The 12,922-nt window shown below is 46.6% G+C and overlaps 4 protein-coding genes across 4 annotated transcripts; 1 reads left to right on the top strand and 3 right to left on the bottom strand.

Annotated features, from left to right (window-relative positions):
• Window positions 1–686: 686 nt before the first annotated feature.
• PFICI_09219 (uncharacterized protein) lies at window positions 687–4,065 on the top strand (the record flags this gene model as incomplete). The annotated part of the gene is made up of 2 exons (XM_007837800.1): window positions 687–2,888; window positions 3,187–4,065. The coding sequence occupies 2 exons, from the start codon at window positions 687–689 to the stop codon at window positions 4,063–4,065; spliced, it is 3,081 nt and encodes a 1,026-aa protein (XP_007835991.1).
• Window positions 4,066–6,369: 2,304 nt separating this feature from the next.
• PFICI_09218 (uncharacterized protein) lies at window positions 6,370–7,837 on the bottom strand (the record flags this gene model as incomplete). Its single annotated transcript, XM_007837799.1, has 3 exons — window positions 6,370–6,897; window positions 6,958–7,574; window positions 7,630–7,837. 3 exons carry the CDS (start codon window positions 7,835–7,837, stop codon window positions 6,370–6,372), a joined length of 1,353 nt encoding a protein of 450 aa, XP_007835990.1.
• A 1,608-nt stretch (window positions 7,838–9,445) lies between these two features.
• On the bottom strand, window positions 9,446–9,892 carry PFICI_09217 (uncharacterized protein; the record flags this gene model as incomplete). The annotated part of the gene is made up of 1 exon (XM_007837798.1): window positions 9,446–9,892. One exon carries the CDS (start codon window positions 9,890–9,892, stop codon window positions 9,446–9,448), a length of 447 nt encoding a protein of 148 aa, XP_007835989.1.
• Window positions 9,893–10,010: 118 nt separating this feature from the next.
• PFICI_09216 (uncharacterized protein) lies at window positions 10,011–10,748 on the bottom strand (the record flags this gene model as incomplete). The annotated part of the gene is made up of 1 exon (XM_007837797.1): window positions 10,011–10,748. The coding sequence occupies one exon, from the start codon at window positions 10,746–10,748 to the stop codon at window positions 10,011–10,013; it is 738 nt and encodes a 245-aa protein (XP_007835988.1).
• Window positions 10,749–12,922: the final 2,174 nt, after the last annotated feature.

Below are 12,922 nucleotides of genomic sequence, written 5' to 3'. Positions count from 1 at the left end.
GGTGATAGGTGGGGGTTGTCGGAACTTGCCTGTGCTAATTTTTTTTTTTTTCGCTGTCTTCAAACTGCCTTTCAATCATGCGCAGCATTAACCTGTTTTCTGAGTTCACTCTTGCTATTGTCTGGCATTTCCGGATCACTAGCAATATCGAAACCACGTATCACCGAATTTGGCATGGCACTAGACGCAGGTCAATCCAGGTTCACCTACTGGCGCCTCTATTATGGAAACTTCAGACCAACACGCAGCCCAACTGGGTCAACAACTATTCCCTCTCCTTGGAGATCAGTGTGTCCCAATTTGGAGTTGTAAAGAGTCTGAATTTGTCTGACATCCCTTCTTATGTAGGGTACGATGGCAATGGGGCGGGGTAAAGCTCGGCAAGGCTGAGCAGCGAGAACAGGCTGTAGCTTGCAGACTGCACGTGAGCGCGACTCCAACTTCATCTGATGGTCAGCTTCATGATCTCAATCAATCACAGCCTCGCAACATCTTCTGCCTTAACCATTACCGAGTGTTGACAACAGTCACAGTAGTTTTCGTCAAACCTGCCAACTAGTACAAACCTCGCCCCTCATAGCAGGCGTGACAGTACGCTACTCTCTGAACTCCTGTCCAAGCTTGGTTAGTGGTAGAGCAGTCAAAATGCGTCTATAAACGCCCGAACAAAAGTCCTAGAAGAGTTCATGGATATCAATATACCTGCCTACGCCATCCTATCACATACCTGGGGTCCAGACAGTGAGGAGGTATCGTTTCAAGATGCCCAAGAATACGAGCGGATCCCACCTACAATGGGGCGGCGCAAATTCGACGGGAGCTGCGCTCAAGCTGTTAAGGATGGTCTAGACTACGTCTGGATCGATACGTGTTGTATCGATAAGACCAATTCTACAGAGCTCAGCGAGGCTATCAACTCAATGTTTCGATGGTACGCCGATGCGAGCATCTGCTACGCGTATCTCTCTGATGTGGACGGATATGTCGACCAGTGGGACACAGACTCCGCTTTCAGTCACAGCCGATGGTTCAGTCGTGGCTGGACGTTGCAGGAACTGATCGCTCCCAAGGTTTTGCGATTCTACCGCAATGATTGGGACTGTCTTGGTACCAAACGAGAGCTGTGCCCGGTGCTTGTCAGCACTACTGGCATTCCTAGACAGTTCCTTCTGGGAGTGATGGATCTAAATGAGGCAAGCGTGGCTCAACGAATGTCCTGGGCGGCCAAGAGGAGCACAAGGAGGAAAGAAGATCTGGCATATTGTCTTCTGGGATTGTTCGACATTAGCATGCCGATGATCTACGGCGACGGCGACCGTGCCTTTATACGTTTACAGGAAGAAATCATGCGACAAAATCGAGACGATTCCATATTGGCCTGGGGACTCCAACGCATTGCATTGAGCGACTGCCCTCGAGGCGCACTAGCAACCAGTCCGGCAGACTTCTCTTCGTCAGGCAGAATCGTGCCCAGTGAGCATGAGAATGAACTTTTAGACCCGGTTCATGTTGCTGGTGGTAGCCTACAACTCCATCGGTGCCTTCACGAGGACGAATCGGGCCATAGCTTCATTATTCTACACTGTCGTCTGAATGATGACCCTGACCGAGTCATTGCCATCCCAGTGACCAAGTCTGCCTCGCCCGGTCTGTCTGACAAATACGAGAGACTGTACGACCGCGATCTGAGCCTGCTTTCAGTCCCTGCTTCCAAAACACTGCCTAAAGTACTACGGCTGCTTACTACAGTTCACAGAGGCGGGGAAAGCTCAAATTCGCAGCTCACCTTCTACATTGACAATTCTGTCGAGAGGTTTGTCAAGGTGGCCGAGGTTGAACCTCGTGTATGGTGGGATGAAGAAAGGGACATGATTGTGCCAACCGTTCAAACAAATGGTAGTGACGTCAGAAAAGTCTGTATCCGACTGAAGCCCCTCAAGACAGAAGAATTCGACGTTTTAGTCATATTGGACCCCAAAAATCAAGACTCGCAACCCCGGGTAGAATGGCACGTCTTGATATGCTCCCAAGCCATTGAGCTAGATACGGTCCTACAGAACCTGGATTCGCTGAAGCCAGATGAATTTGGGAAACACGGCGCCAACAATGGCAGGCGTGGATTGCACGTTGGCATTCGCCCAGAGCTTGTCGGGAACCGCACCATGTTTGTTGTTCGCGTGGAGTCCACGAAGTGGAGCAAAGAAGACACAGTTGATATATCATATGCAATGGGACAGATAAGTATCATGAACGATCTGCTCCACGGTTTTCAAGACGAATACACAGCCACAAATGAGTACATGCATGTGCAGCAGCAGATTGATCAAGAAGAAGAAAAGTTGGAACCCATGCGTGTACGCATGACCGATCTTGATCGACAGATTCTCAAGCTACAGCAGGAGAAGGAACAACTCTCGAACTCTCTGCAACATGCATCGCTCCGCAGCACGATGCTTCGTAACGAACAGGACTCAAAATCAGATGAAATGCGCCGCTCATCTTCAATAACAAACACAACCCAAGGGCTTTTGGCTGAAGAATACAAGCACAAATTGGCGATGAAACTAGTCCACAATTGGCATTCGCTTTTCCCAAAACCATGGTATCACTCCAACGCAGAAACGATTCATACGCAAGATGCTTTGACATTGAACGAGCTGAGTGAATTTGAGCATATCTCCCACTCTCGGGGGCATGGCTTCGAAGTTCTGAGTTTCATATCTGTTAGGAAAGCTACTGTCGTCTGGCCAAAACTGGCGGATGAGCCATTGGATTTTTACGAGAGTCTACGAGATAGATACAGTCTTCAGTACGACGGGGTTGAGTACAAGTCATACGAGGATATTGCAAATTATCACCGTCTTCAGTACGAAAGGGCTGAGCGCGAGGTATGCGCAAGAGAATTAGCTGGTGAAAGGAGCTGAGTGAATTTGAGCATATCTCCCACTCTCGGGGGCATGGCTTCGAAGCTCTGAGGTTCATATCTGCTAGGAAAGCTACTGTCGTCTGGCCAAAACTGGCAGAGGAGCCATTGGATGCGTCGTCATAGGCGAGAGGCCTTGAAGACCCTCCTACGGTGCGAGAGGAAAACAAAAAATCGGCTGCTCCCTATATCAATGCAGACGACGTGGATGCCAGCGCTTTAGATACATCGCCGCCGCAAGTGGCAACTAACAAGCCACCTAGTCGATGGCAGCGTGGACCCGGGTACAACCGCTAGGGAGGGAAGTTAGCCGTCCACAGTGGGATGCCAGCGGCTGGCTCGATGAAACGGTGCAAGCCTTAGCCGTGATGAGCAACGCCGCTGGGCATGATTCCAGGATCCTCCACAATCTGATAGCCGGAGACAACGACACCGATGTAAACTATGCCCCGCTGACTATATATGCCCACTCCAAGCCATTCGAGGAGAACTCAAATATGCTGTACTCATACGCCAAAATTGCTTGTTCGTCAAACGAGTTCTTCATTCAGACGTCTAAAAAGACACAAAGTCACTGGTTGGACTTATTTACCAAAAGGATTCGAAGCATGGAGTTGACTCGAACTTTTGCTCTTGAATTCAACGCGCTTCTCGGCTATGGCCATAAGCCTTTGGACTGTCTCGTGTACATACCATTCACGCGTAGTGGGGATAGTGACCGCGAAAACTACTTGTTGCCAGATCGGTTGAGAATGCCTACCGATCGCGACGAAGTGTTCGACAATGACGCGTCCTACATATTCACGGAGGCTTTTTCTCATTTCACCTTGGAACGGTCTAGAGGCTCGCTCTTCGTTGACAAGATAATTGCACATGGCAACAACATACTTGCGGCTGAAATCTTGACTGATTCCTATGAGAGGTTCCAAGAGTATGGTACCAAACGTGCTCGGGATGGCTTGAAGGATTTCTCTACGCATGAATGCAACGACATCTGCCGTGAGCTTAGGATCCAAACCACTCAAGAGCAACTGGGCGCAGGTGAACTCCATTTCCGCGAAACATGGCTTGTAAGAAAGGAGACCACCTGCTGCTCAAACAAGCTGTGCCGCAAGATCTTATACCTAGGAAGATCTAACTAGTCCTACCGGTTCCCCGGGCACTGGTGCGATGGCTGCTAGCCGCAGCTTCGGGACTCCATGGCCACGTACAAGTGCGTGAAGGATGGATATCACTTCGATGAATCACAGTTCTTTTACGCATCTCAAGATATTTCCATGTCTTTAGAATGCCATGATCATCGAAATCGCTAGATGAGATGACTGGGAAGAATCTACCACCTAGTAGTTATCATAGCTAACACATCCTCTTCACAACATCACTTCCGTGCATTATGATCCAAAAGTATCTGGGAACTCCCCGATAAGTCTCATATCTTTGTGACTCACTCATTAAATTTGGTCTATCAAGCTGTGATATAGCCTGTAGTTACGGTTCTGTGACCTTGACCTTATAACGTCACATCATACCATATTTGACGCCCGTGCACTTTCTGCTTGGATTTGGTAAAGATAGGTGCGATACTAACACATGTCCATTTGCTACTTAGTTCTTCTTAAGGCAGTGAAGGAAAAGAAAAACTATTGATTAATGAACGAGACTTTTATCTACCTTGTATGCAGCTAATATAAGACCCAGAAGGCTTGGTATTAGTGCCTATGCTGCTCCTGAATAATCTGCCAGGGTCTAGTCCTCCAAATTAACACTGAATGTTAGGCGTCCTTTGTATACTGTATTCAATCTTTCGCTAGCTGCGAGTATGCCTAATGGCATGATAGTCGCGTGTATCCCTCCCTCATTTGCAGCGATAGCCAACGCGGTACCATAATATTGAAATGTTGCACTAATGTAGTCAGTACCTACCGCAGATCACCTGCTCTGGTATATTGGATAGCTGTTTAGGACTTCTCGTTGTTGATCTTAGATCAACTTAGATATCTTTCTATGCTCCTTCGATCACATCCTTCCCTTCACATATTGGCTCAGGTGAGGTAAGCTATTGAGTAATCTATAAAACGCTTAGACAGAGATGAATAGACCTAGGGGACCCAACTGTCTCCACGTTTCGTTTTCAGTGGTGCCCATCAAGGTGACCAAGGAGCATTCTTGAACCAATAAGAAATCTTTTTTACAGAAACTTCAAAGCACCTGGGAATAGCTCGGGCGGCTTCCGATAGGTGTATCCCACGTCCAAACATCTGCACCACTAGATCTCTCGTTATCTTGGTGCGTTGCCTTCTTTCTTGCCCGTTCTATATTGGTTGCGATGCATTTATAAGCCAAGCTGATTTCTTCTATTGCGTCTATCACAATCGCCCGACAATCATTCATAACGGTTATAAATAGTGTAGGGAACTTGGTTCCACTATCTTTCAGAGCAGTTGTAGTCTTGGCAAAGTCCTTTAAATACTGAGGCTGTAGAATGGTCTCACCATCCAGATGGATTTCACTTCGTACATGTTAGGTGCTAGGCACCACACTAGGTACTAGTACCTAATTTCCCCTGCAGCCACTGTAGCTTTCCGCCCTCTTCTCTTTATCACCTTTTGCTACACTTGCCACACATAGATTGATGATCATCAGAGCCTGATAATCCACAGTCTCGTGGCCGTAGCTAGTTGACATAATCATCTTCCATCAAAAACCTTCTTCTCCGTCGTTTTCCGTGAAGTACCAGTACAAATCAGCAAGGCTCTGGCCTTACAGTACAACAGGCGACGGCAAATAGATATATATTCAACGTGCCATCTCAAGAGAATACTTCCCTTCATACGATGGCCTGTAGATAACGCCTTCCGGCGTTCGGCTGACTAACAGTATACCAGTCTGTACTATCTACCTAGGTATCTAGATACCTTCATCGTACTAAACCGCAAATTCCAGTATTCTAACAAGTAGACAAATATAAAGCGATTATTTTACTACCAGTGTTTGCCACTAGATTTGGTGCAACAGAACGCACACAGGATTCTTAGATTTGAATTTCTCAGCGCCAGGCTTATATTCAATATCCATGCAGATTTCACGGCCTGTGTATGGTTAAGCATGCCGATAAATACATATACTAGCGAAATATACCAGATATGCTCATCTTTAGTTGGGAAGTTCTTAATAGACAGTTACGCACCTTACATTGAAGCGCTGCCGAGAAGCACGCATACGTAATACTATATCGATGCATGGGAATATGTATAACATCACTTAACTTATCTTCCAATTACGGTTTTTTATTGCTAAGTATACAAAATATGTAAACTATTCGTCGATCAAGGTGCCGCTGTTTAACTGGACTTCAAACAGACACAGCCTTATCGCGAAAAGAAAATACTACAATTTATGGAATTATATAAATTTACTATTAGCTAGAGTCGGAGATCTGAAGTCTTTTATGCGCTCTTTTCCTTTATAATTTGGGCGAAGTAAATGAATACCATTCCAACTAACAAACTGATACCCATGAATACTTGGGCACCGATGTAAGCGCCGTGCTGAGCCGCGATAATCGCGCTGGCAATTGGATTTCCAGTCAAAACGGCAAAGCTGATGACAGTAAAATTCATACCAATGCGGGCTCCTCGCGTGCTTAAATCTGTGGTTAAACTGGAAATGCCAGCAGGGAAGAGGCTGAGAATGCTTCCACCAATAATTCCATATAAAACTGTCCAGGCGTATAGTTGGCTCAATGTATGGACTGCAATCCAAGAAAAGACCATGACACTCGCTAGTAGGCAGGCCGGTATCAACATACCAAGGGGTCCTACTTTGTCAGCCAAGTAATTAGGTAGAGTTCGGCCAATGATGCCGACACCATTGAGGACCAAAAGAAGGTTCAACGATTCAACATAAGTTAGCCCGATAACATCTCGGCTAAATGAACCGAGAAAAAAATAACCGAAAAAGACAGCCCAAAAGTTCTGTGACAGATTAGACACATAATCGCTGGCAAAAAGTACGAGAATCAATAGGAAACCTACAAAAAACATTCCCACAGTGAAGAATGTATACTCCCGTTCTTTAAAAGAGGCCCAATCCACTAGATGGTAGGGGCTTTGTGGAGGTAGTCGTGACTTCATAAAGGCCATTATAACGGCCAGTGTTGCGAGTTGAACAAAACCAATGGCACGAAGCGTCCACGCAAATCCGATGGTCGGTATGAGTTGCCTAGCCATAGCAGGGAATATGAGCCCGCCCGTAACGGATCCACAAGTGGTAAGGCCAATCACCAACGAGCGTTTCCGCTCAAAATACGTCGAAACAACAGCAACAGCTGGGGTGACGAGAAAGCCGTTGCCAAGTCCGCAACATATCCCTTGAGAAAGGACTAATTGCCAGTATTGAGTAGCACATGAGGCCGTAAAGATACCCACGAGTATCAAGGTTGCACCGCAAACTAGCATGAGGCGCAGGTAACCAGCATCGGTGTAACGCCCGACCACGGCACCAATGAAAAAGCTCAGGAACACTTGGATTGAGCCAATCCATGAGACATCCGCAGCTGGGAGGTCTAAGACTGAGGTATAATAAGTTTGGAAGATCCCGAAGCTATTGATGAAGCCCCAAGTATTCATGAAAATGAAATGGCCACATAGGACTGTTGCATCTTTTAGTCGGAACACCTAGAGTGCACTTTTGTGATTGCTGCTTACCGCATAACCATGCCCTCCACCCTCCATCCGGTGGCGGATCTGTGGCTGCTCTAACCTTGACCTCACCATGGGCTGTAGCGGTGACATCCATCGGTATGTCGAAGTACGTTGTCGTTTCCTCTATGTGCACGAATATCTTCCACTGGCTTCCATTGCTTGATGTTCCAGACCCAAGTGATGTGTCAACTCCGTCGCAAGTCTGTGGCATTTTGTTCAGCGTATTTCTTGGTTATATGGGCTAGGGATAGTGCTACCGGAACTTTGAATCAGAATGGGAAACAGCTTTCTAATCTTGACCTGGAGTTCACGCAATAATCTCTTGTTTGGCGCGACGTCAATGAATAACAATCTGGACTCCCAGTAAGTACATGATGGATTTATGGTCATATAGGGTAGCCTCTCGCATCCATGTGAAGCAGTACGAGGTCTTACGAAACATACTCGGCAGCAGGTAGATGCCGCACTCTCTCTTCGGCCGGCCATGGGGTCCAATCGGAGGATTTCGGAGTCCCGCCGCTCGGAATGTTTGTGTTGTAATCTCCGAGTGCATGACTCGGTCTCGGCCACACTATATTCAAACTTCTTCTCGGGGTTTGTATCTGGATCCCTGCTCCTTTAGTGGATACTTTCTGTTTGTCATCTTTTGTGAAAACATAACGAAGCTGCAAAACATTAATTTCTTGGAGGGCATTGGAGTAGGAGATACTGTAATAGGTTGATAACAAGGAATCGATTTCACATCAGGACATGCTTCGCTATTGAGGCGTCTCCTACCTCCATAACTTTCTACACAGCTGCATGTTATCTTTCAGCAAACTTGATAGACCCGGTAACTAGCACCAAAGCAAATCAGAACGATACCAATACCTATGCTACAATCAAGAGACCACGCGCTAAAAGTTCGCTACTTGTCTTAAGCGTCCGACATATAGTGAGTTTAGCTTTACGTCAGAATAGATAGAAGTAAATGACAGAGTAATGTCGCAAAGTTCATGCCACTGAAGTTCGTGCATACTTGTCGGCGTGAGGATCTCAGTGTTGAAATAAAAGCCCAGCCACCTACGTTTCGGACTTCATGCTCTATGATTACCTAACACATACCTTTTACTTCTGCCATAGATACGCACAGATACTCAATCAAATAACCTGTTATTTTAACTCACCATAACCTCGTTCATCTCAACATTAAAAATAGGATTATTTCCCATTTGCAGGGCGCGTTATCGAACATAACACAGGATCGATATCACTGAACCCCCGAGAGTTACCACGTGTGGAAACAATTCTCGATACTTATTTGTCAAAAGAAGCTGATAGTGCAAGGACACAGAAGAATTCGCTTTGAAATTATGAAATATCCATTTACCGCAAGCTTCCAAGCATGTATAAACGAAAGGCGTCTGCTTAGGCGGGCTCACTGATCCAATGCCTTACCCACTTCTATCAACTTGGCGAAAAGTTGCTCAACTGTCTGTCGCGTTGTGGATCGAGTGCATGCCACTCGAAGAAACTCACCATTGACCTCGTCAGGTGCATGATCTATATACCATCCATGTTGAGCAAGTCTATCGTACAAAAAATGCGTACTTCGACTGTTCAGAGCCGCACGATCATTGAGTGAGTCGATTTGTTTCTGATGTTTCCAGTAGAAACATACTTGAGCAAAGACGTGGCGCTCAGTCAGGAGCTCGAAGTTGGAATGAGAGCTAAGGAGTCGAGCAAAGTGCTGCGCACAATCGACAGCCTGCTCAACCTCTCGACCAATCCCATTGGTACCATAATATTTCCAATGGAGAAACATTTTGGTTGCGTCTGATCATCGACAGCACTGCACTGTCAGTGAAGCAAGATCTCGAATTTCAGACACATTGGGAGCATCTTCCAGCTGAGCGGAATTCCTCCAGTCCTTCGAGTCATGCTTTTGATCCAGAGGTTGGATCTTTTCTGCCTTTGTATTGGCATGGTTTTCATGGAACAAGTATCCAGCCTTTAGTTTATTCGCAACCCAGAACGTGCGTAAATCTCTTGCTAACAGAAAGGCACAGAGCAAAGGCACCCCGGGCATCTTGTGCGGGTTGAAGGCGATGCTGTCCGCCAGCTCGCTTCCGCGAAGCATGTGTTTCAGCTTGTCAGAAAAGGCGACTGCTCCGCCCCAGCAGGCATCCACATGGAACCAAGCATTCGCCGCCCGGGCGATCGCACCAATTTTGTCGAGAGGATCAAACGCGCCGCTGACAGTAGTTCCGGAAATTGCAGCAATCATGTCGTACTGACGTAGTCAGTACCCACCGCAGATCACCTGCGTGTGTATATAGTCGCTCTTCAGCACCTCTCTTTTGTAGACTAGAGATCAACTCAGACAACTTTCAATGCTTCCTCGATCATCTCGTCTTCAGTTCCCCCTTCACACATCGGCTCAGGTGAGAAATCATCAATGGAATCTTGTCACTATCTACTGCAGCGCGAACCAGGTTCTCAAGGCTAAGCATGTCCATGATCTCATTGTCCACAGTTGGCACTCTGATAACAGAGTCTGACCCGAGCCCAACGATTTGGGCAGCATTCGATATCGAGTAATGTGCTGACTCTGACACGAAAATGGCGTACTTTTTGGATGCGCGTCCTTGGATTTTGACGTCTGGAGAAATAATGTTTCGGGCTACCAACATGGCAAGCATGCTGCCGGCAGCTCCACCTGGCACTGTGACACCTCCGGCGTATGGACCACGCAGGTCGAATAGCTTGGCCAGCTCGAGACTAACGTGTCTCTCCACGGTGGAGAGAGCAGGTGAAGTTCGCCACACATGGCCGTTGTTATTGAGAATGGACACATATAAATCCGCAGCAATGCCAGGCAGTGAAGGTCCCGATACCAGTTTTCCCAGAAAGCCACGAGATGATGTATTCACCGAATAGCTGCTTAGCAGATTGATAGCATCGGAGAACCCTTCGAGCCCGGTGCCTTCTGCAGGAAAGCTGGTCAAGATGTCTTCAATCTTGCTAGTAAGACTGGACAGTCTTTGTTGCTTTTCGTCCTGGTGCTCAACTGCAGTACCGGAATGCTGTATGGTTGCCCCCTCGACAGATCGCAACAGCTGATCATGTGTTAGCTTTGGCATATAGCTTTTAGGGATTTAGATGGGATAAAGACATTTGTAAGTTCTTATTCAGCCCCCTGACTACCAGCGTTGACACCGATCGCCATAATGCGAGGTTGGATTTATGGTGAATAGAATCTAGCGAGTTTGGAAAGGGAGATATCTGGATGCAGGGATCGCCCTTAGATCATCGAAGATCAAAGCGTGAAAAGCTTTAGGAGTGGTTCCAAAAACGAAGGACTATCTAATAATGCCTCGCAGCTTATATTTAAAGATCTTCCAAGATTATCGCGCGTAGCCCAAGAGATTTATAATTGAATCGTGATACCGTGAAGTTATCCAACAAGCCGGAGTTTAAACACCGGGTATCACATGCTAGTCGCCGGCCCGCGCAAAATTACAGTCATGTCGCTCGGACTGCGGAATCTAGGAGACTGTGTTTACGCCATCTCGGCATTTTGCTTATCTAAAAGGACTCCGAACTCACCGATGGTGGAATGATAGTCCGTCGTCTCGTCACAATACACCCCTATACTGCCCTCTGCCTTTTACCCTTCACTCTATTGCAAAACAACCCTGACATTAGCGTCTCGAATGTTGTACAGCAAATGGACGCCCTAGTCCTCGCAGGTCGTGAGTCTGGACATCCAGGGTAGCAACAGCGTAGCACCATCCTCCTAGTAACACGAGCCATACAGGCCAACACTCCTGATGAAGTCAAAGACCTCGCTGCCGCTGCCGGGATCCTTATAGCTGGCTGCGATTGAGAGGCAGTGCATCCTGATCAGAGGCTCAAAAAGCCTCGTCAGAATAGATATGAGGCTAGCATGTTTTCCCCGTACTGCCAAGTTCTTCTTGGCTCCATTACTAAACACATAATCCTACAAGTTAATAAAACCCGGCTTTGAAAAGATGGTAAATAGTAACATGAGGACTTACAGCCAGTCGACTATACGCTCAGCTTGTATTTTGAATTCTTGGGTCACGAGTTGAAGCGTGAGAATGTTCGTTAGTCGCAACAATAAACTCAACAACAATAACATGCAACGCAGCGTATCTGAAAACGTATATATCTGATGGTGAATATCTCCTTGCGCAGTCCATTAGCTAATTGCTGATAATTTGGTGGATCAGTCAGACAACTGTCGATGTTTACAGGATCCTCATAGCCGCCGAAAGCCCTAGATTTTGTCTTGATTAGTTTCTTTCTTTCCCTTTCTGTTTTAGCCATTGAATCAAACCAAGGAGACAAACTTCTCTTTCATGCCACTCACATTTTTGTGTAGCAGAGTCAGCTCGGTACTGTACGCGTCCGAGTTTGCCAACATCTTCGTCATGATGAGCATGATGCCCGTGACCTCTGTTGAATCGAAGAAGGTTTGCGTAAAGGTCGGCTGCAAAGGGATCATTTCCCACCAAAAGCCCATATAACTGCACAGGTCGAGCATCTGCCCTTGAAGCCATCGTTTTGGGTTCTGCAGGAATGTCGCCGAGGCTGGATTTGGTTTGTTCGCGACAGGGTCTTGACCTTTGGCCTTAGTATATGTCGAAAAAAAAGGTTTTTAACCTTTAATAAATCAGCAAACACTCTTGGGTGGAGGTGGAGAGCATGTCTCGCTTAATCCAGTAGATATAAATATATATATTCATTCTAAGCGACTTACTGTTTGCCATTCCTATAATTTGTTAGCATAATAGGGGACACGTCCATGTTATTCGTCTGGCCGAACCTACCAAGATATGCTCGGAAGCGAGATCTTCAGTCTTTCCGCTTGCAGGAGTCGGCTGCTGTCCGAAATCTAGTGAAGTTTACTTACTATACATGTATCTAATATACTGAGAAAATATAATAGGCGAGAAAGGAACAGGGGAAAAGGGAAGCATACCAAAAATCAGTGCACACTTTGGTTGGTCCGGTCGAAACCAAGGCTGTAATCCATCCAATAGTATAGACCATCACAAGCCGAATCGCCCACACCAACACCAAGGACCATTCTGTTAGGAAATTCCGCCCGTACTCCTATGACCAGTGCCGTCTTCAAGATTCAGATTACATTACTGTGATGCGCTAAACTCCTACTTTGACAGATGAGTGGAACCCGGCTTTAAACAATAACTGTGAAAAGTACATAAGTACTCCTGTTGTTTCCTCTCTCCCTCCCCATATCTCTCTCCGCGACTACTACAGAGGTAGC

Source organism: Pestalotiopsis fici (genome assembly GCF_000516985.1).
Source record: "Pestalotiopsis fici W106-1 unplaced genomic scaffold PFICI_Scf_6, whole genome shotgun sequence".
In the NCBI taxonomy this organism is placed as follows: Eukaryota; Fungi; Ascomycota; class Sordariomycetes; order Amphisphaeriales; family Sporocadaceae; genus Pestalotiopsis; species Pestalotiopsis fici.
The sequence above is the reverse complement of the archived record's forward strand: the minus strand, read 5'-3'. Positions and strand labels throughout refer to the sequence as shown.